This window comes from Chlorocebus sabaeus, chromosome 18 (assembly GCF_047675955.1).
Source record: "Chlorocebus sabaeus isolate Y175 chromosome 18, mChlSab1.0.hap1, whole genome shotgun sequence".
Classification (NCBI taxonomy): Eukaryota; Metazoa; Chordata; class Mammalia; order Primates; family Cercopithecidae; genus Chlorocebus; species Chlorocebus sabaeus.
The window spans coordinates 74,689,466-74,711,627 of record NC_132921.1 but is presented as its reverse complement, the minus strand read 5'-3'; the positions used below and the strand labels follow the sequence as shown (position 1 = coordinate 74,711,627).

The 22,162-nt window shown below is 53.3% G+C and overlaps 1 protein-coding gene across 8 annotated transcripts in view; it reads right to left on the bottom strand.

The window, feature by feature from the left end:
• LDLRAD4 (low density lipoprotein receptor class A domain containing 4) overlaps positions 1-22,162 on the bottom strand; it is a 443,890-nt gene that overhangs the window by 21,107 nt on the left and 400,621 nt on the right. For 7 of the 8 annotated variants that reach the window (XM_007974746.3, XM_073006499.1, XM_007974745.3 and 4 more), the window contains one exon: positions 9,991-10,145. In XM_007974746.3, the coding sequence (XP_007972937.1) occupies positions 9,991-10,145 (155 nt within the window). Of the gene's footprint in view, positions 1-9,990; positions 10,146-18,629; positions 20,577-22,162 lie in introns of those variants that run through there. The other variant, XM_007974756.3, reaches the window with a different exon arrangement.

Genomic DNA, 22,162 nt, shown 5'->3' with positions numbered 1-22,162 from the left:
AGCCAGGGAGGGCCTAAAGCATGGGGGCCAAGCGGTCAGTTCTGAGTGGAGCCCACAGACCACAGTAAGAACTTATGATGCTTTTTCTGGGCCTGCCCATGGCCGTCCATGGACCAATCAGCATGCATTTCCTCCCTTTTGAGCTCATTAAAAATCCTGGATTCAGTTTGACTTGAACAGACGTTGGATCAACCTGCCTGTGGATAGGTGCTACTCACTGCAGGTCTCCTCTCCACCGAGAGCTGGACACTTATTGGCATGACCTGCCTGGGGAAAGGAGCTCCCCACTGTGGGTCTCCTCTCTGCTCTGAGCTGGACAGACATCAGGATGACCTGCCTGCAGAAAGGAGCTATACAGTCTGGGTCTCCCGAGAGCTGTTCTGTTGCTCAACGAAGCTCCTCTCCACCTTCTCACCCACCGGTTGTCCATGTACCTCATTCTTCTTGGATGTGGGACAAGAATGTAGGACCTGCTGAATGGTGGGACTAAAAGAGCTGTAACACAAATAGGGCTGAAACATGCCCCTCCACTCACCACACTGTGGGTGACAAGAAAGAAAGAAGAGCTACGGCCCTTTGGGTAGCCCAGACCTAGGGTTCTCCTAGCCAGGGCTGTGACACCCTCTTTGGGACTCTGTGGTTCCTGGTGTCTCCAAGCTTTTGGGTACCGTCACGTTCCCCTCATCCAGACGTGAGTGCCTGCAGCAGATGCTGCATACAGTATATCTGGTCCAGCTGCAGCCTTGCCCAGAGCAAGCACCTGTGCCAGCACCTGGAGCTACCTGCCCTGCCACAGCAACCAGCTCACCTGGCCATGTGCAGTGGCTGGACCTCGCACTCACTCGCTCACACACCCCTCACCACTCTGTGCCTGGCTTGCCTTTGGCAGGTGTGGGATCTGGGTCAGTAATGTGAGCTGAGCGCAGCCTGCCAGGGGAAGTGGGCAGGATGAGCCCAGTGGGCAGGAGCAATACTCAGGCAGAAGGTGCCACCAGCCACAAAGGTTTCTGGCTGGCGAAGCGACGCCCAAGGATCCTGTGACAATACTATTTCTGCATCAACTGAGATGACTATGTGATTCCTTCCCCCAGCTTCATTCTGTTAATGTAACATATGACACTGATGGAGTTTCACGTATGGAACCATCCTTGCCTTCTGGGAATAAATCCCCACTCACTGATGATGTATAATCCTTTTACTTTTTTAAATTTAATTTTTATTTAGTATTATTATCATTTTTGAGACAGAGTCTTGCTCTGTCTTCCAGGCTGGGGTGCAGTGGCGCGATCTCAGGTCACTGCAACCTCCGCCTCCTGGGATCAAGGGATTCTCCTGCCTCAGCCTCCTGAATAGTTGGGATTGCAGGCGCTCGCCACCATGCCTGGTTAATTTTCGTATTTTCAGTAGTGACAGGGTTTCACCATGTTGGCCAGGCTAGTCTCAAACTCTTGACCTCAAGTAATCTGCCTCCCTTAGCCTCCCAAAGTGTTGGGATTACAGGTATGAGTCACTGTGCCCGGCCAGTATAACCCTTTTAATATACTACTGAATTTAGTTTGCTAGTATTCTGTTGAGGATTTTTGCATCAATATTTATAAGAAATATTAGTCTATGGTTATCTTTTTCTGTTGTGTCTTTGTCTGGCTTTGGTATCAGGAATGCTGGCCTCGTCTTATAATGAGTTAGGAAGTGTTTCCACCTCTTGAAATTTCTAGAAGTTTAAGAAGGATTGATGTCAATTCTTTAAATGTTTGGTAGAATTCACCAGTGAAGCCATGTGGTCCAGGCTGGAGATTTTAGACTATTGGTTCAATCTCCTTACTAGCTACAGCTCTATTGAGATTTTTCTGTTTCTTCATGATTCAATCTTGGTAGGCTGTTCGCAGTATTTTTTTCATTTCATCTGGTTATCCAACTGGTTTGCATACAGTTGTTTGCAGCACTGTTTTAGAATCCTTTTCATTTCTGTATCTTTTGGATCATCTGTCATCCAACCAATACATTTCATATTATTAAAGGACAGTCATCTGCAGCCATGACGTACTGAGGATTCCCTGGGCTGTGCCGTGGGCTGTAGCCTGCTGCCATGCGTCCACGTGTGCAAGGCCACACCATGCCCTGAACCCTCCTAGGCTTATGCTCTCAGCCACACTCTCCCTTCCACACACACAGAGGACCCCAGGAACGATCACAGGCGGGCACTGGAAACAACCAGGGAAAGCACTGAACACAGTGTTTTCCAGCGTGTGCTTTGCAACCTCTTAGACAGCTGGAAAATCCATTTAAGTGGGTCACAGCCAGCATTCCAAAAACTGAAACAGAATAGAAATGATCTGAGCACTCTGTAATTATTGTTTTGTAAAACCTCTGCCTAAATTGCATTACAGGAGGCTTTTGTGTTGTGATATAAAATGTATTTCTTACTGTTCTTCATGGCTAAATACAGATGGAAGGCCTTCGAATGAAGCCAGTTATCCCTCATTTTAGGTGGGGGAAACTGAGGACAAAGAGGGCACATGCTTCTCTAGGCACCTCGTCCAGTCTGCAGTAAAGCAAGACTACTTCTGGGTATTTTCCTTTTACCCAAGGGCTAACCTCCCAGTGAATGAACGTATTTTATGGCCTCAAATAGTTAGAAACCTATTTTTCTCCTGTTCTATGGTGAGAATTTCAAAGAAGAGATGAAACTGATCTTTGGATATTCAGCAACACCTTTGTCTTGTGATAAAATCGATTTTCCCTGTTTTCTCCCTTTTCTCTTGCAACCTCTCCACCATCCTGATATTTTGTCACTACCGTCCTTTCCACTCTAGATGGCAGTCACAGCCCGGACGTGAGGCCAGCACCCCTCGGTGTCTGAGACGGCGCCTCCCCCTTTCTTCCTCCTGGGGAATCCGTCATCAGACTTCTCAGATTCAAGATCCCCCAACTCTGCTCAATCTAGGGCACATCCCCTAAGAGAAAAGACAAATCATCTAGGAAGGTCTGCTGGGAACTAAAGGAAGGGAATCCTTTCTATTTCTAGGACAATGCAACGGGCTGGGGGGAAAAGCAACACGAGGTGCCTCTCCCAGCTTGATGCTGGGGTTAGTGAGCAATCGGGCTTCAAGAGGAATCAGCCTGGGAGTGAGAAAGCTCCAGGCGGCAGGGAAATGTAGAACACACAAGATCCAGGCAGGCGTCATCCTGATCTCAGCCCCAGTTGCCTCGTCTCACATGTGAGACATCAGGGCTCAGAGGGGAGCTTCTGACCTTCGCCCAAGGTCACAGAGCCGCCGGGGCTTAGCCCAGAGCCCGACCCCAGCCTGGTGAGCCTCCCCAACAAGGGCCACCCAGATTTAGGATCATTAAGAGAATTTTTAATCTTTCTCTCTGTCTTTTTTTTTTTTCAGAACAAACCACACCAACTTTCAAGGACTAAGCAAAAAATAAACCAACAGATTTTACTATTAGATTATTAATGCCAATACCTTATATATTTAAAAGATCACTATACATTTGTTGATAAAAATGTTCATACATTTTATGTAAAATTATTATTTTAGCTACCATAGAAACCATGTTCAAATGAATTACCCTGGGAGTCTACAGATGCCCAGAACAGTACTGCCTTCAGCATCAGTTTACATGATCAGAGGATGTTTTGTAATGGCAAAGGTAATACATGAATACATTCTTACCATAAATGTTTTACTGAACAGACCAGGGTTCCTTTGTCCTTACGTCCTTCCCAGGCACAGCTGTCAGTTTGCTGTGGGTCCTTCCTGACCTTTCTTTACAGATCAGTTTGTAACTCGGACGTCAGTCTCACTAATTGAGTCGTGCTTGCCTTTGCACCAAAATTGTATCGTTTGGTTTTAATGAACAAGACTCAACTCTAAATGGATTTTGGCAGGTACCAAAAATCAAATCTACCCCAAAGAGCAAACAGTTTTCCTATTTGCTCTTTGCAAAGGAAGATTTGCCTTTGTGGAGAAGCTTTTAAAAAATTTCTCTTGACTAAACAAACAAACAAACAAACAAACAAAACAAGCCAGTCAGGTGCAGTGGCTCAGGCCTGTAATCCCAGCACTTTGGGAGGCTGAAGTGGGAAGATTGCTTGAGCCAAGGAGTTCAAGACCAGCCTGGGCAACACGGTGAGACCTTGTCTCTACAAAAAATTTAAACATTAGCCAGGCATGATTGTGCGTGCCTGTAGTCACAGCTATTCAGGAGGCTGAGGCAGGGCGATCCGTCGAGCCTAAGTGTTCAGGGCTGCAGTGAGTTAGGATCATGCCACTATTCTCTAGCCTGTGCAACAAAGTAAGATCTTGTCACTTAAAAATAACCCCAAAACCTGAAGGTAATTCCTAAACATTCTGAGCAGTGCCAACATAGGTAGAAGGACTATTTGAGACACTGTCACTTTAAAGATAAGCCTTGACTCTTCCGAAGCTCTGCCCACTGTGGTTCAGGTGGGAATCCGCATGGACCTGGGGTCCAGCGTCCTTTCACAGCTTCTGCCTGGCCGCTCGGCTCCTGTTTCCCTTAATCGAAGGGGGACGTTCTCATTTTGAGGTGATGTGAAATTGTCTATCCTCTAATGCTTCAACTAGACATAGCAAAGGGCAAAACCTTTCAAATAACCACCTGGGAAGACTGATAACTTGAAGTCCTTGCTCACTCAGACAGACACGGTGCGGCCAACCCGCCGGACCCCGAGCTCTTGGAAATGCAGTTTCCGTGAAATGCAGTAACGAAGAGTTGTCGTCGGACAACCGACACACACACACATCTGTCTGCAGGGTCCCCTGCGGTTCATCCCCACGGTGATGCCAGAGGAAGCCTGTGGCTCTTTTCTGTAGTCTGGGGTGTCAGAGATAGACCGAGTACAACCTGTCAGTAAGCCCTTTAGTCCACTCCTTCAAGCCTTACTGAAAATCATTCCTTTCCACCGTTTTCTACAAGCTTTTCTAAACATACGAGGCGGGCAGGGGTGACAGCAGCAGGACACGGCGAGCCAGGCCTCCAGCCGCAGTGGGAATGAACAGTAGAGCCGAAACCCCCACTCCCTGTGCCCTCCGAGAGATCCCAGGACACTGCCTGTGGGTTTCTCAAACACCCGTGAGCCTGGGGCCCACCTCAGAGCCTCTGTCTGCAGGGGAGGGTGGAGGGACACTGCCCAGGTAGAGAAAGGCACTCGCACATGTGGCGCACCCAGAGGTCCCCTCGCCGTGAGTTCCGAGCCCCGGCACAGTGGTCTCCCGGCTGTCAGCCATCTGCCCAGGACCGTCTGCCCTCTGGCCATTGCTGCTCCCAAGGCCAGCAGAGAGGCTGCTGGTGCAGGGCCGAGCCTCAGAGAGCAGGGAGCCCACGGCCTCCTCTGTCCCTCTGGCTTTAGGCTTTAGTCACAGAGGAGAGCCCTGCCTGGGGAGATGACTGGACAGCAGTGGCCACGAGTGACCACGTCAGGCTGGGCTGAGGACACACAGGGCACTGTTGACCCAGACACGTGTCTGAACTCCTACCCAGGCAGGAACAGGCTTTACTTCCCCGAGGACCTTCTCACCCATTTTTCTGGGAACCAGTGGCCTCTCAGTCTATCTTGGGGTAGAAGCCTGAGTGCAGAAGAACGTTTTATCTGAAAAACAACCCCCACGTGCAAACCCACAGACGGCGACGATGCTGCCCGGTATTGAAGGGTACCCCGCGAGACGGGTCACAGCCCCCGCAGCACAGGCCCACGCCACAGCAGCCGCCTCACAGCCCCAGCCTCAGGGTGTGGCCCCAGAGGCCACCTTTTCAAGAGAAGATGGAAATTCCAATTTTCATGGGAAATCTCCCAATTTTTATTTTTTTTAAATTTTTGAGATGGAGTCTCCCTCTGTCGCCCAGGCTGGAGTGCAATGGCGTGATCTCGGCTCACTGCAACCTCCACCTCCAGATTCTCCTGCTTTGGCCTCCCAAGTAGCTGGGATTACAGGCATGCACCACCACACCCGGCTAACTGTTGTATTTTTAGTAGAGATGAGGTTTCACCACGTTGGCCGGGCTGGTCTCCAACTCCTGACCTCAAGTGATCCGCCCACCTCGGCCTCCCAAAGTGCTGGGATTATAGGCATGAGCCACCGCGCCTGGCTCCAATTTTTAAAAGCTAGATCGACTTAGGTTCCAACACCCTGTGGGGCAAACCACGTACACAGCCATGCTCTGGGCTAACTCTGTGGCTTCTGCCGAGAGGGACTGTGGGGAGGGCCCACCCCGCATTAGGGCCCTGTGGATGTGAGGAGCATGAGTTTCTGCATCAAGAGGCCTGACAGCCACCAAGCGCTTGTCCTCCTCCCCAACAGCCAGGGCCCTCCCAGCGTCCACCCCGGGGAGCTGGAGGAGCCCGGCTGTGCTGGGCGGGGTCTGGGTGTTCCTCCTGGCTATGAAGAATGGGCACCTGGATTTTCACAGCTGATTTAATCCCCATAGGAAATGGTAATGAAGAGATGCGTGTTGCGATTCCGTTTGTTAAATTTTACACTGAAACTGCTGTTTCTATAGGTCAAAAATGCCTGAATGTTCACAATTTCACATGCTTCAATCTGGGTAAAGGTCCCTGCTCCTCTCCTGCCTCTCCTTCCACCCGCCGATGGCCAGACCCTTCCCCTGCCCCTGGGTTGTCCCCACAGGCCAGGCTGGACCCTCTGGGCCAGGCTGCCCGCAGTCGGAGAAGGTCGCCCCGGCTCCCTCAGCTCCAGCAAGAAATGTTCCAGCAACTTGTTCAAACAGCCGTCCGGGCTGCGTCTGGAATATTCAGGCCCCTTTACGGTTTTCCCATCACTGAGTGGTCTAAGATAATGAAAAGAAATCTAGACAGTCTCAAAGCTCAGAAGTCACACAAACCAAGCTCCAAAGCAACCAAGCTCAGGCTACCTCAGAAAGAATGCACAAGCGTTCAGATCCAGACCCGCCGCTGCTGTCTGCCATGGTGTAAGCATCTGCTTTGCCTGTGACGTCATTTACACCTGGGTGACCAGTTTTCATTTTCATCCAGAAATCACTGCTTCCACCACATTCAGGCCCAGTAATGTCCATTCCCTGAGCCCCCGGGACACAGTGTCTATCGCATGGTGACAAAGGCTGACTGGCTTTGGGACACCCCATCACATTCACGCAGCCTGCGCTGTCCCAGGCCAAGGGGCATGGGAGGAAGGTGCGGAGGCGAGGAGGGCGCTGGTGGGGGGAGGAGGGCCCTGGTGGGGGGAGGAGGGCCCTGGTGGGGGGAGGAGGGTGCTAGTGGGGGTAGGAGGGCCCTGGTGGGGGGAGGAGGGCCCTGGTGGGGGGAGGAGGGCCCTGGTGGGGGGAGGAGGGCCCTGGTGGGGGGAGGAGGGCGCTGGTGGGGGGAGGAGGGCCCTGGTGGGGGGAGGAGGGCCCTGGTGGAGGGAGGAGGGCCCTGGTGGGGGGAGGAGGGCCCTGGTGGGGGGAGGAGGGCCCTGGTGGGGGGAGGAGGGCTCTGGTGGGGGGAGGAGGGCTCTGGTGGGGGGAGGAGGGCCCTGGTGGGGGTAGGAGGGCCCTGGTGGGGGGAGGAGGGCTCTGGTGGGGGGAGGAGGGCTCTGGTGGGGGGAGGAGGGTGCTGGTGGGGGGAGGAGGGCTCTGGTGGGGGCAGGAGGGCTCTGGTGTGGGGAGGAGGGCGCTGGTGTGGGGAGGAGGGCTCTGGTGGGGGGAGGAGGGCTCTGGTGGGGGGAGGAGGGCCCTGGTGGGGGGAGGAGGGCGCTGGTGGGGGGAGGAGGGCGCTGGTGGAGGGAGGAGGGCTCTGGTGGGGGGAGGAGGGTGCTGGTGGGGGGAGGAGGGCTCTGGTGGGGGGAGGAGGGCTCTGGTGGGGGGAGGAGGGTGCTGGTGTGCCAGGGGGCACAGCCTGGCAGGAAGCCCGGCCTCATGGGGGCATTCCTGGGTGAAGAGGACCTGGGTTGGGGACCCTCAGGGCAGAGAGAGGGAATGGGACAGCCACACCCACAGTATGAGCGAGGCCTGAGTCTGCGTCCAGGAGAGAACAGAGGTTTCTTCCTCACCCACTGCCACGCTTCTCCCTTTTGGGGAACCATCAGCTAGGCTAATAGACCAGAGCTGGGAGTGGAGCAAGGGCCTGGGCCGAGCTGCCTCTGGTCATCGTGCCGCAATGCATCTTGTGTCTTATGAAACAACACACGGAGTCCTTTGCTAAGCTATGCAGAAGCCACAGGAGGAACAGCCACACCTCGAGGAGGGAGAGCTCCCAGTTCCAGGTTACTCAGAAAAGAAAAGGAGAAACAGCACAGCAGCTCAGGACCTCAAACCCATGCTGCCTGCAGCAAGGATCTCTGCAAGCCCCAGCTCAGCTCCGGAACGGGGCTCTCAGGGCCAACACTGTATGTACGTATTAACAAAACGAGGCCCAGACAGGGATGCGGATTTCTGCGGACACAATTCACCGGCTACCGCGTCTTCACCTGCCACACGGCGTGCGGCCCTGACGGGACCTCTGAACGTCACTTCATCACCGTCCTCATTTCAGGGAAGGGAGGCTCTGCTGGTGGGCCGGCCGGCGCTTCCCGGGAAAGGGCGTCACACAAACCTGCTGCCACGTGACACAGAAGACACTCTTTGGACACATTTTGCTTTTCTGCTGGGCCCCGTGGTTGGTAAGGGTGTGGCCAGTGTGCTGGTGTTCAGGACACAAGGTGCTGTGAACAGGGACAGCAAGCGGGGCTGGGTCTGCACCAGGAACAGAGCAAGGAGCTGCCTGACCCACGCTAAGGAGAGAGAAGCCAACACCGGGGCAGGTCTGGGAGGAAGACTGGGGAGCGTCCAGGCAGGGGACAGAGAAGCTCCCTGTGTGCCTGCGCACAGAGACCCCGAGCGTCCTGGAGAGAAGGCCAGGGGAGGCTGTGCCTGTTTCCACCAAGTCCAGGGGCGGCGTTCACAGCCCGTAATACATGAAGGCAAAGCAGCGATGTCTAAGCCTTCTATGGTTCTGAAACTGCTGCTGGAATGAGATTTTCTCCCTGTCCTCTCTCCAAACACAGGCGAATCCCATACACTGTGTGTTTAGCACTTCAGAAGAATTAGTCCTTCCTCCGTCCAACAACCTATGGGCATCAGGATGCCAAAGCGTTCAGTGCATCCGGATGGCGCAGCCCTGTGGACACCAGACAAAGGACCCCAGGATGCTCTCGAGGCTCGAGGAAGGTAACACAGCAGGGCCAGAGGGGCTCGTGGACTGGACGGGGCACCCAGAGAGAGGACAGAAGGGGCAAGAGGAGGAAAGGGCTGTCAGGTGCACGCCTTCCCCTGGCATCCCGTCTCCCCCCCGAGGCTGCCCGTCTAGCCCTCCCCACGGTCTGAAGGTAGCACTTGGTGGCAGCCACCCCCTCCCTCTCTCCACTACCTGCGGGAGCTGCAGAGCAGACAACAAGCCTCAGCTCTGCCCACATGGACGGCTGCGCCAATGATCCTAGTGAAGTGTGAGTCTGCCCTCCTGAGAGGGTCCCCGGGGTCCCAGGCCCAGCGGCCACACCCTACACCCTGGACGGCCTCGGTAAGTCAGGGCAGGGGCCACACCCTGGACGGCCTCGGTAAGTCAGGGCAGGGGCCGGAGCCGCACAGCCCTGCTCCGGAAAAGGGACGCTCTGTGAAGAAGCCTCTGCTGTGCTCAGCAAACCGCAGGGCTCAACACTGGGGACCGGCCTCGCCGCCCGCCACCGAAGCCAGGGACTGATACACGCGCTCAGCCACACGTCGGGCAGCAGAGATCCGGGGGAGGCCTGGGAGGGGCCATGCAGGCTTCAGGGGCACTGCCCTGTCTGTTTCCTGACTGGGTGCTGGTCACACGGGTGTGTTCACTTTGTGGGGCCTCACTAACTGGAACACGTACGAGCTGCGCTTCGCCCCTTTTGTTACATGTCAACTGAAAACACGCCCAGCTCTGAACCCCGATGAGTCTCTGGCCGCCGCCTGACACTTGAGCCGGGTGGCCGGGGTACTCACCTGCGGCAGCCCGTCCTCCCGCCTCCGGCTCTGGCTTGGGCGGTTGATGAAGGACCGCGTGGAGACTTTGTAGTGGTTCAGCAGGCAGACGATGACCACCACCATCACCGTGACCACCACGACAATGATGATGATTTGGGCGAACTCCAGCTCCGCTGCCACAGAAGAGGACAGTGGTTAGCCGCCTGGCCCTCCAACCCCAACCCCTTCTCCAGGCACCGCCACCGCCCCAGCCTCTCACACACGTCTGGTCCTCAGGCCCGGAGGACACAGAACGACTGTCCCACCTTAGAGAAGGAGACGCCGTGGCACAGCTGGGAGGCTGTGCAAACCTGCCGTGGGGATCGGGAAGCCTGGGCCCTCCCCCACCACGGGGAGCTGAGAAGGCCTCCCCAGACTGGTTATTTCTCCAACGTCACTGCTCCAGAAAAGTTAAACCCGTCTTTATGGTTGAGTGAAGCTTCTCAAGGCAGTTCCCCTAGGGAGCCACACTTGAAAGGAAAAATCGACATTGTCCCTTCCCTCCAAGGCTGTGGCTGTGCAGGTGAGTCAGGAAGCCTGCAGGCACCGCGCTTCAGGAGTGGCCAGGTCCGCCCTGGGTTTCCGACACCACCGCCCCAAAGATTCCCTAAATGCTATTGACACGAACTTCACATGTGAGTCCAGCAACACAGAGTGACTTCCAGTCACAGACACTGGGCCGGCAGCTGGAAGCAGGTGAGCCGGATCCCTGTTCTGGGAGAGGAAGCAGGTCGAGGGCTCACGGGCGGCCTGGAGCCACGTTCGGACCTCACTCTCCCAGCTCATGGCTCTGCCGCCTGCTTCACCCCTCGCCCCCCATGCTGGAAGGAAGAGACTGTCCGTGCAGTGACGTAAATTCGGAACAAGGGGCTTGGGGACGCTATGAGGAAAACAGTGTAGGAATCGGGCGGGGGGGCGTGGTGGACAAAAGGCAGGAGGAAGAGGAGAGAACGCCATCAGCTGTGCTGCCCTGGGCTCACAGCACACACGCACACACACGCATGCACCTACATGTGCTGCAGCAGGGCTCAGGCCCCGGCCGGCGGGGAGGCGTATCTGTCAGCGTATCCGCTCATACGCGCATCTGCTGGTCACACCCTGGGAACCGAGGGTGAGGCTGGACGAGGGGTTCTCTGGATCGCCCCATGTCCTACCCTTCAGCACTGCCCTCCCCTGCCACCCTCAGACCCCCACACCCTACGGACTGAGGGTGGGAGTGGAGGGCAGTGGGGCCCTGGGCCGACAGGAGAGGGGCTGGCGCCTTGAGAATGGAGAGTGGAGTGTGTGGGAGGCTGCTGGCTGAGCTGTGCACAGAGAGCAGACGGACCTGCCAAGTGCCTCCTGCCCCCGCAGGCAGGGAGAGGCCAGGCTGGTGGAACATCCCCCTTCCCTGTGGACACGGACAAAGCCATGCTCTGAGCAGCTCCTGGGGCTGGCAGTCAGTGAGGCCTGCTGGCCCCACCCCGGCCAAGGGGGTGCTGTTGCTCTGGGGCTCCCTGTGGCCTGTTGGCTAAGTGGTGGGGGCTCTAGGGGCCTGGTGCCCAGCCCAGCCTTGGGGTTTGAGCGTCTACTTCCTATGGGGAGGGAACGTCCATCGGAACTCCCACACTTACATGCATCCCCCCGCACCCTGACAACACACAGAAAAGTCTCCCCAGGGCTTATCAACAATTTTCACGCTGGGGGCTTTCTGGAAAAGACTGAAATCGCGCCGAGTCTTCGAGCAGGTGCTTGGGCCCTTTGCAATTGGGTTCCAACAGAAATGTGACCTGATTTCTGCTCACAGGTCATGGGAAGTATGACATGCTTGTTTACCTAGGAACGGTCTTCGACTCTGCCCCTGCCCATAACCTTCTTGTGTCTGGACATTCTGGCCTGGACCCTGTGTTTCTCAGGACCCTTCCCCCACACACCATGTGACGTCTCCCAGGCTGAGTCTGGAGCCCCTACTTTGCCCCTCCTGACACGGGAGGCAGCTAAGTGGCTTCACGGGTACCAAGGTGAATTGAGGAGCGACGCAGCACCCCCAGGCTGAGAGAAGGGGCTGGGATGTGTGGCCACGGTTGGCTCTGCCCGGCTGCATGGGTGTGCTCTCCGTGAGGACAGCCACGCCAACAGGATGCGGCCTGCACTGGCTGCAGAGTGCCCGAGTGTGCCTCCAGCAGCCCTGAGGGTCTGTGCAGGGGGTCAGCCACCAGCCCAAGGCGATCGCCCAGGGACAAGCATGAAAGGAAGCAGAGACTCCGCTCAGGACAAAGGCAGTGAACACAGTGGTGAGGGCTGAACCCCGAAGTCAAAGACTGTTCCTAGGTAAACAAGCATGTCATACTTCCCATGGCCTGTGAGAAGAAACAAGGTCACACTTCTATTGTGACCCGAATGATGCCTTCTTTTACCAACTCTTATTTTTATTTTGTGGTTAAATAGCGGAGTATTCACAAATTAAAGCGCGCCCTAGGATTTCCGAATGTTTTCTTTTCAAGAGAACGTCACTGCTTTATGGACATGGATACAGAGGAAAATCACGGTGACAGGGACGGATCAGCACGAAGTTGTGCGACGAGTCAACTCTTCTCTTGGAGGACCCCTTTCCACGTCCTCTGTTCTTGACTATGGAAAGCTATGCAGATAAGTGTCTGCAGCAAAGCAAATCAAATTATGTTTTCACAAGTCTCCGGGCATTTTTTACATATCTGTGTTTCATTTGAAAAGGGTTTTTATTATAAAAATCATGAAAACTTCTTGAAAATTTAAATCACATAGAAAAGTCTCCCTTCCCAACCCACAGCGCCCAACTCCACCAAGCCTTACTCCGTCCCCAGGGAAAGCCCAGGCCCGTGTGTGTGTTTGCTATGAAATAAAGGCTTTCCACTTTTCAGTTACTGGAATCGATGTGCAAATATCTTGTCTGCGTCTTTTCACTTAACACATCACAGACCTCTTTAAGCGAGCACACACGTGCACTGGCCTCGCTCTGCGGCGTCTGTCTGTCACGGAATACAAACATACTGGAATTTGCCTCCTCCAGCTGGTGGCCGTTCAGGTGGCTTTTTTCTTTTTTCTCTTAGAACCACAAAATTGCACGTGTATATGTGCAAGTGTGTGGCTGGCACACATCTGTCAGCATATGTAAAGACTCCTAAAAGTGACGTTTCTGGGCCCAGGGCATAATCACTTTTAATCCTCATGGCTACTGAGAACCTGCCTTTTGTAAAGGCTGCATTAGTTCAGGCTACCCCAGTAAGAAGGCGTGTTCCCCATGCTCTCATTCACCCTGGAGACTCACCCTTTTAATCGGTGACAATCTGATGGGCAAAAATATGTATCTCTTTTTAATTTGTATTTCTCCAATGACTGGTAATTTCAGATCTTTCCCTATGGTTATGGTAATCTGTGTTTCTCTTTTTCATAATCATATTAGTGTATTTATAGTTTTCTTATTGATTTCTTATGTATTGATGTGAACTCTTCACATATTATGGTTACGCATCTTTGTCTGTTACGTGTTGCAACTATTTCCCCTAGCCAGTCGTTTCTTTAAACTTCACCATGAGTTTCTCTATTGATGCTATAAATTTTTATGCCATCAAATACTTTCTTTTTCCTTTATGGCTTCTAAACTTCCTGTTTGATTGGGAAGGTCCTCTTTAATATTCTAAATATACTTTTTTCCTAAGATTTTTGGAGTTTGTATTTTAAGTTAGATCTTTATTTGCTCTGGATTTTATTCCTCTTTTGGACTGACACAGCACATGGAACGTGTGATATTGACTGAAAGGTGTCCATTTTCTGAACTAAGGTCTGATTTAAAAATTCAGGCAAGGATGAGAAAGATCTCAGTTGTATGAAACAGTGCATGGAATTACTCTCTGTAAAATTAAACTCCAGGCCAAGTGTGCCTGGAATCTCAGCACTTTGGGAGACTGAGGCGGGGGAACTGTTTAAGGCCAGGAGTTCAAGATCAGCCTGGGCAATATAGCAAGACCCTGTCTCTTTAAAAAAAAAAAAAAAAAAAAAAAAGTAAAGTCCTCACCATCTTTTTTTTTTTTTTTTTTTTTTTGAGACGGAGTCTCGCTCTGTCACCCAGGATGGAGTGCAGTGGTTCGATCTCGGCTCACTGCAAGCTCTGCCTCCTGGGTTTACACCATTCTCCTGCCTCAGCCTCCTGAGTAGCTGGGACTACAGGCGCCCACCACCTCGCCCGGCTAGTTTTTTGTATTTTTTAGTAGAGACGGGGTTTCACCGTGTTTGCCAGGATGGTCTCGATCTCCTGACCTCGTGATCCGCTCGTCTCGGCCTCCCAAAGTGCTGCGATTACAGGTTTGAGCCACCCCGACCGGCCACCATCTTTCTTTTTAAGGGGACTGCCTTCTTATGAACCTGCCACACACGTGGGTACTGCCCTGCTGGGACATCTGCGCCGTGCTGTTGCCCCCAGGCTGATTCAAATATGAGTCATGCCCGGCCGTGGCAGGTACGTCTACAGCACACGGGTGAGCGGTGGCCTGGGGGTTTGTGGGCACCCTAGTGGCATGGTGCCTGGGGCAGGTCAAGGTCGCGGGCATACTCCGAGGCTGTGGGAGCAGGAACACTGTGCCCAGGAGCCTGCGAACAAAATCAAGTGGCCCCGAGGGGAGCCCTGGGGTGGCGGCAGCCTGATGAGGGCCTGAGCCACGAGGGCACTCAGTCGTGGGCACAAGAGGCAGCTCTTCCTGCAGGCAACAAAGGCCCAGGGACAGCTGGGTCCCAGAGCCCACCATCCTCACAGCCCGGTCATCTCACTGCAGCAGCCCGGTCCCTGGCTGCAGGCGAGGGGGGCCCGTGTGCTCCTGAAGCCCTTCCCCAAGGGTGTCAGGGCCTAGTGCGGGGCCCACACGTGCAGCACAGCCTGCTCTGGGAACTCTGGGCAAAACCCATACGTGGAAACAGATCCCTTCTCGCCTTTAAGTCACGGGAGCCAGAACACTAGCAGCCGAAAAGATGAGCACTGTACTCTCTTCAGGGCCACACGCCGCCCCAGGCAGGGCCCAGGAGAGCCTCAAAGTGAAAACTGCAGTCAACAGGTTCTTGGAAACGTGTGTGAGGATTCCTAGACCCTGACCCTGCACTGAGATGCCCTCTCCCTCCGTGACCCTCTTCGAGCTCACGAGGGGTGTGTGGCGACCCCCCCACCTGTCCTCCCACACCCTCTCAGTCATTTTAAACAGCAGAATTCCACCAAACGCCCACAGCCCGTTTTCACGTGGCAGGGCAGGGGGTGGCTGTGGTGCCTGGAGCATCCACAGAAAGGAAAGATGCCTGGGGTTTGGGTTTGTTTTTAGGGGTGGGGAAGGAGTCAACTGGAAAGGGGAGGCTAAGAAGGGAATTCATTCTGGAAGAACTGCTGAAACAGAAAGTTTGGAAAAATAAAACCCGCAGAAGTAGCGGCATTCTTAGAAAATTAATCGGATGCTTTGGGGCTTCCAGGATGCTACGCGCCTAACACGGATTCTGGCACAGACGACGGGTCGAGTTTCCTTGTTCAATAGCAACGGATGTCCACAGAAGAGGGCCAGAAAGCAGGGCATGCAAGGAAAGAAGTTGAGGCCAAAGTCAAATGTTCACATCCCCCTTCTACGGCGCTGTAGTTCATGACGCTGTAACAGATGAGTCACTGCAATGGAAATACCGGATACTTTTTAATACATCTAGCCTAAAACTTACAGGAAGGCATCCTAGCACCTTTTATTATCGTACAGCAGTGACAGTGACGACAGCGATGATGGCATCTCTCTATTTTTACGGAAACCTCTCCAGGAAATCCCAAGCTACACACTGGAGAATTACGGGAAGAGAAGCAGCGGTGTGAAGTCTGTTGGTCTCTCCCTGGTTCAATGAGGAGCTGAACTGAATCATACTAGAGGCATGAGTGTCTGCGCTATTTTTAAAGAGCTCTGGGGAAGTGCGGTTGTCCCACCTTAGGCTCCTCAGATAACACTCATTTCTATTTGTGGGATGGTTAACACCATCTTCCATGTGGTCTTTCCGCCACTAATATATGATCCTTCACCGAAGTCCTATTTCTACAGTTTAATTATTTTTAAGTTCCAGATGTGTAACGTGTGCCCTCAAAGACCCCATCACGGGGCAGGGGGCACAGTCCGGACCCCGCATGCGTTCCTCTCTTTCCCCAGGCCACATACGCACCTTGGCAAGAATCCAGAAAACGTTCCACGCAGAACATTTTGATGTCACAGAAACGGCCACCCCTTGGCCACGAAACCCTCACCCCACCCTGCATGGTCACTTCCTACTCCACCGACCGCAGCTCCCCCCTCGCGCCCCGACGTGCTGGCCTCTCCCGGAGCACCAAGCCTGCCGCAGAGCCTCCCCTCCAGGCAGCCGCTTCCCCTGCACGCTCCTGCCCCGCCGCTGGGACACACCGGCCCTCCCACGTGTGGCCGGGCCTGCCTGGCTTCTGCACAGTGAACTTGTCACGTTTCCTTCCTGTCTCTGTCCTCCCCAGCGGAGACGGGCGTGGTGGCGAGATGACAGCCTCAGGGGTGTCTTACTCTTTATTTATGGCTCCGTGACACGTTCAAAGTGCTGAATGTTCCTAAAGGCTGGTAAATTCTTTCCAAGATCCTCCAGAGACTGGGCGGCGGTGGTGGCAGGAAGACGGGTGGGGGCAGGAGTTGGAATCTACTTAGACTATAATTGCCTCAAGTTTGTGAACTGTTAGTATAAAAATACTCTCGGAGATTTTAATGGTTGAATGAAGATTCACACTCATTAAACACCATGGTTGAGGGGGAAAATTCAGCCTGTGTTACAAGAATGACTTCACAGCTTCAAGTACAGAAGCAAAACAATAAGAGCTATCATCATACTGATTACATGATATATTTTGAATTTTATTTTCCTTGGAGGTGGATTGGCTGCTCTACCGTACAGTACAACAAGTGGAACGGAAGGGAAAAAAGCCACGCGACAGAAATACCCAGGTTTTGGTGTCACCTGCTGGCTTTACCTTCCTTTCAAAGCTCTTTCCTAAGCCCTGATGACGGGTTCACTACCTATGGGGACTTCCTGTGCAGCTCGGAACCCTGTTGCAGCACTTACGACTGTCTTGGTGGTATCCATTCTCTGGTCTTCTTCATCTACAGAGTGAGCCCTGGGTCAATGCCTTGTTCATCCAGTGTCTCAGCAGGTAGCGTGCGCCTGGCGCGAAGCTGGCGTTCCCCATAGAGAAGCTGGTGGAGAAGCCCTAAGAAGGAAGGGACCCCAAAGGCCTGACCTGCTTCAACAGCGTCTACCACAGACACGTGTTCTCCCAAACACTTCCCGACGCCTTCAGTGCTGCTGGAGTTTTGCTAAAGGTTTTCATATTTTGCAACAATTATTCAAAAAATGTTACTAGTCTAAGAGGGTGTGATCTGTCACCGAGAAAAGGGCCTCCTGGTTGCGCGGAGCGGCTGTTTGTAGCCATGTATTCATGGACAACATCTGCATGATAATAGAATGAGGAAACGGTCCCTATGATCCGCAGGTGGAGAGGAACGTGGAGGCAGGTGTGGCCCCGGCACCGCCACCTGATACCGGCCCAAGGCCAGGTGCCCCGGATGGCACAGGCAGGTGGGCAGCCGCCAGCAACGCCTGGACAGACTAGGGAATCCCTCGAACGCAGACTCCACGAGCCCGTCCAGCTGGAGCGGCATCTCCTCGCTTTACGAAAGCCCCAGCGTTCATCCACTACAATTACTTCTCACCACGCATTTTAGAACCTAGAGTTTCATGATCTCTTCAGAAAGAAATTTACCTAAATATGTTCCGATCAAAGATGACTGACAGGATTTTCTAAAAACTCAGCAGAGGAGTAAGAGCAATTATAAACCTTTTAAAAGTCTATCCCTCCGCCATGCTATAAATGGAAAAAAATACATACATAAGCCATAATTCCCCCTATAGGATTCATTTAAAATCCACCCTCACCTCCACCTCCACATTATTAATTTAGGAAAGTGCATCAGAAAAAAAAACGCAGCTGCACATGGAATGGAACCTTCATTTCCACAGGGGAGAGAGCTGGCTTCGGAGGCTCTCATCCCACAGCCAGTCTGTCTGTCTCTCACTTTCTTTGGCTCTCTCTCTCTCTCTCAGTCACAGCTCTCCTTCCTAATAGCTGCTGTCACTAGGTGGATGACCTAAGAAAGTGTTCAATGAACCAGCCACATCCTGATAAATACCTTTTCTTTAAAATGCAGTTTTCAGCTCCTGAAGGTCAAGAAAAAGGACCTATCAACAAGTAGCAGAACTTCCAGGGGAGGTCTCAGCCTCATACACAGACATTTGAAAAAAACAAAACTCCAGAGCAACAAACTGTGTACTCATGCATAACACTCCAACAGGAACAAACGAATTCCAGGCTTGAAAGAAGAGGAAAAAGCCTGATACGCGTCTTCCTAAAGGGAGTCCCACCCTGAAACGTTCTGAGTTGACAGACCCCTGTTAGGGAGAAACAAACTTCTTGAGAAAGAGCTTCTCCTCTTCTCAACTCTGTCCTCAGACCAAACTCCAAGAAGAACCACAGCAAACCCGAAAGAGCATGCATCATCCACAGCAGTTCTTGGGAAATGTACCTTTTTTTAAGAACAGGTCTTTGAACTGAGCCTCCTTCAGTGTGCTGTTGTTCGGGTGGTCACTGGACATAATCAGGTCCTCTGCAAGTGGGAGTTCAACTGTGACGCAGCCCCCCACGTTCAAAGCATCCCTTCGGCTTCCGGCAATCTCCTCTCCAGGCAGCTCCGAGCTGCAGTTATAGCTGGCGTGGGGTGTGGGAGAGTGTGTGAGCGTGGAGGGGGGGTGCTTCTGTCTGCCTCGTTCTCTCTCTCTCTACTGTATCAGCAGGGCCCACCCCAGGTGCTAGACTCAAGTGCTGTGGCTCCGACCGCAGACTGTGGCTACCAATTATCAACTGCCATCAACAGAAACCAGGAGCTCTGCGGCAGGAAGCCGGCCGTGTCACCAAGCAGAGGAAGTCCAGGGTCTCCGATCCGGAGTCCGGCTGTACACCTAGGGCAGTGCTGTTTACAGCGTCTATCAGTGAGCAGTCCGCACGTCTCGGGTTTGGCCTGACACCTGGACGTGTCACACACACGGGCAAGCAGGATGCAGCCAGACGGCTCATCTTGCCTCACTGTGCTCAATAATCTTTTCAACAGGCAAATGTCAAACCAGTCCAGACAGAAAGGAGGAAATCGGCAAGTCTCACACAATACTCCTTCCCTCGATGTCTGCTGGAAGCTTTCGGCGCAGAAGGACCGGAGAGAGCGCCGACCAAGGCAGGACCCGCGACAGGCAGGACACTCACGTCAGGCTCGCGTGCTTCTCCCCTGCAGATCTGCTCCCAGAGTGTGCTCGCCCGGTTGGGAGCACCCACAGCGACCCTCAGGCTGCGAGCCAGGCTGGGGCTGTCCTCTCCTGGTGCTCCCTCTCCACATCCTCTAACTGATGGGAGCAGCTCCCAGCGGCTCTTGCCGCCGAGCTCTGTACTGGCAAGGGGTGAGGTCCTAACCACAGCAGGAAACAGTGCGTGCTCCTCTCCCTCCGGTCCTCTCTTCCCTCTCGCCTCTCCCATTCCTTCCCTCTCCCTGTGCCTCACATCATTATTCCCCATGTACGGCAGCACAGACACGCCAGAGACTCCTTCAGAGTCAGGATGCTCAGTGTTCCTAGGCAGTTTTAGTTTATAAGGATCAGGAATTAGAGAACAGAATCCCAGGCAATTCAGACATGAAAGCAGACACGTGTCTCAGGAGGGCGCCTTCTCCCGGTTCATTTTGTTCGAGCGCAGTCTCTTTTCCCCGAGGTCTAAACAGTGTGTTTCATCTGAGTGTAAAACATCTCCCGTGCGTTCGGATGCCCCCAGGCTGTGTGAAGAAAATTCAGGGCAGGCTGCGAGTCTGTCGCAGTTTTCAGGGAAAATCACGGGGTGGCCGGCTGGCGCGGTGGAAAGGGCAGCCTGCCATGGTAACGCTGCAAATAACCCCCGCCACAAGCAGTGCCCGGAGCCCAGAATAGCCTTTGTTTCTCCTTATTTAGGGTAAATAGGAATGACATGTGGGCCATAACAATAGTGTTGGCTGCAGGAGGAGTTGTCAAAGCAAAACTAAACTCTGTTGGTTACTACCAGCGTTAGAAGGCAGGACGGTGACATTAGCAGCTAGCCCTGCTGGGAGCCCGGGCGCGTCACCTGGGGCACGACAGCAGGCACTGGGCCCTGATGTCACCGCAGGCTCCTCCAGGTGGCCAGAAGACGTCACTTTCTCATGCTCTCATTTTTGGGGGCAGCAGCAGAAAAGCAAGAGAAGAACCACCCGGAAGAGTTTCCAGAAGCTTCACGTGGATAAAAGGAAACCAGAGAATTTCAGCAAGGAAAGTGACCGTTTGTTAATATCCAGTCGCCGGGGAAATCCGGATAGTATGATTCTTCCTGAGCAATTTCCATATTAAAAACGAAACTCCCCTTCCTGTGCCAGACTTTCCCTGACTTCTCCGAGTCACCGCTGACTGAATGAAGAGGGAGTCGCCCTCAGGAAGAGGCAGCTTCAGAAAGAATTAGAAGCTGCAGCCACTTCAAGCCGCCCCTCCCTGGCTGCCAGCCTTCCTTGTGCCACCTGGGCCTGCGCTTCCTCGTCAGGCTCAGTCACGACAGGCTCGCCCTCCAGCCAGGGCCTCAGTGAGGAGCGCTGTAGGCCACTGCACCTGTCTGTTTCTTAAAATTAGTGCTTTGTGGGGCAGCGCGGTGGCTCATGCCTGTCATCCCAGCACTTTGGGAGGCCGAGGTGGGCAGATCACCTGAGGTCAGGAGTTCAAGACCAGCCTGGTCAACATGGTGAAACCTCGTCTCTGCGAAAAATACAAAAATTAGCCAGGCGTGGTGGCGCACGCCTGTGATCCCAGCTACTCGGGAGGCTGAGGGAGGAGAATCGCTTGAACCTGGGAGGCGGAGGTTGCCGTAAGCCGAGATTGGGCCACTTTACTCCAGCCTGGGTGACAAAGTGAGACTCCGTCTCAAAAAAAACAAAAAACAAAAAAACCAAATTGGGCTTTGGTGAATTTCATGAAATTAGAAAAGTTCTCCTGTCCTTTGCTAATTGACATATTTACATTTTGAAATGGTTACAAATAGCCCGCTTTGGGGTTTAACATGATGTAAAATGAATACTTCATATGTAAAAAAAGAAAATCGACTTTTTTTTCATTTAACGGTCATAGGCTATTCCCTAGTGTTTCAATGCACTTACTGTGTTTGACTGGCTTCCCTGTCACTGGGCATCTTGGCCATGGGAGCCAATCTTTTCTCTTCTCTTCTCTTTTTTCTTTTCTTTTCTTTTTGATGCAGTCTCGCTGTGTTGCCCAGGAGGGAGTGCAGTGGCGAAATCTCTGGTCACTGCAACCTCTGCCTCCCGGGTTCAAGTGATTCTCCCACCGTATCTTCCCTAGTAGCTGGGATTACAGGCATGCGCCAACATGCTGGGCTCATTTTTGTAATTTTTGTATTTTTAGTAGAGACGGGGTTTCACCATGTTGGCCAGGCTGTCCTGGAACTCCCAACCTCAAGTGACCCACCGGCTTCGGCCTTTCAGAGTCCTGGGATTATAGGTGTGGCCACCACAGCCGGCCATGGACCCATCTTAACTGAGTCCTGGGATTGTAGGTGTGGCCACCGCACCCGGCCATGGAGCCATCTTAACTGAGTCCTGGGATTATAGGTGTGGCCACCGCACCCGGCCATGGAGCCATCTTAACTGAGTCCTGAGATTGTAGGTGTGGCCACCGCACCCGGCCATGGACCCATCTTAACTGAGTCCTGGGATTGTAGGTGTGGCCACCACAGCCAGCCATGGACCCATCTTAACTAAGCTCCTTGTCCACTCAGTTTAATGTTCTCACAGTTCAACCTGTTTAAAAACCACTTTCAAAACTTTTGACTTTATGAATGCAAGTTTACTTTGAAAATGTTGCCCACACTTCACACACACACACGCGCACACGCATACTGAGTGTGGGTGTCTGGGGACATGGTACAGAGTCTGTCTTCGGATGTGTGGCTTTAACACGGGCACGGGGCCTCTCCCAGCCCCTGCTGGGAGCTGGGCGGATGCACTAG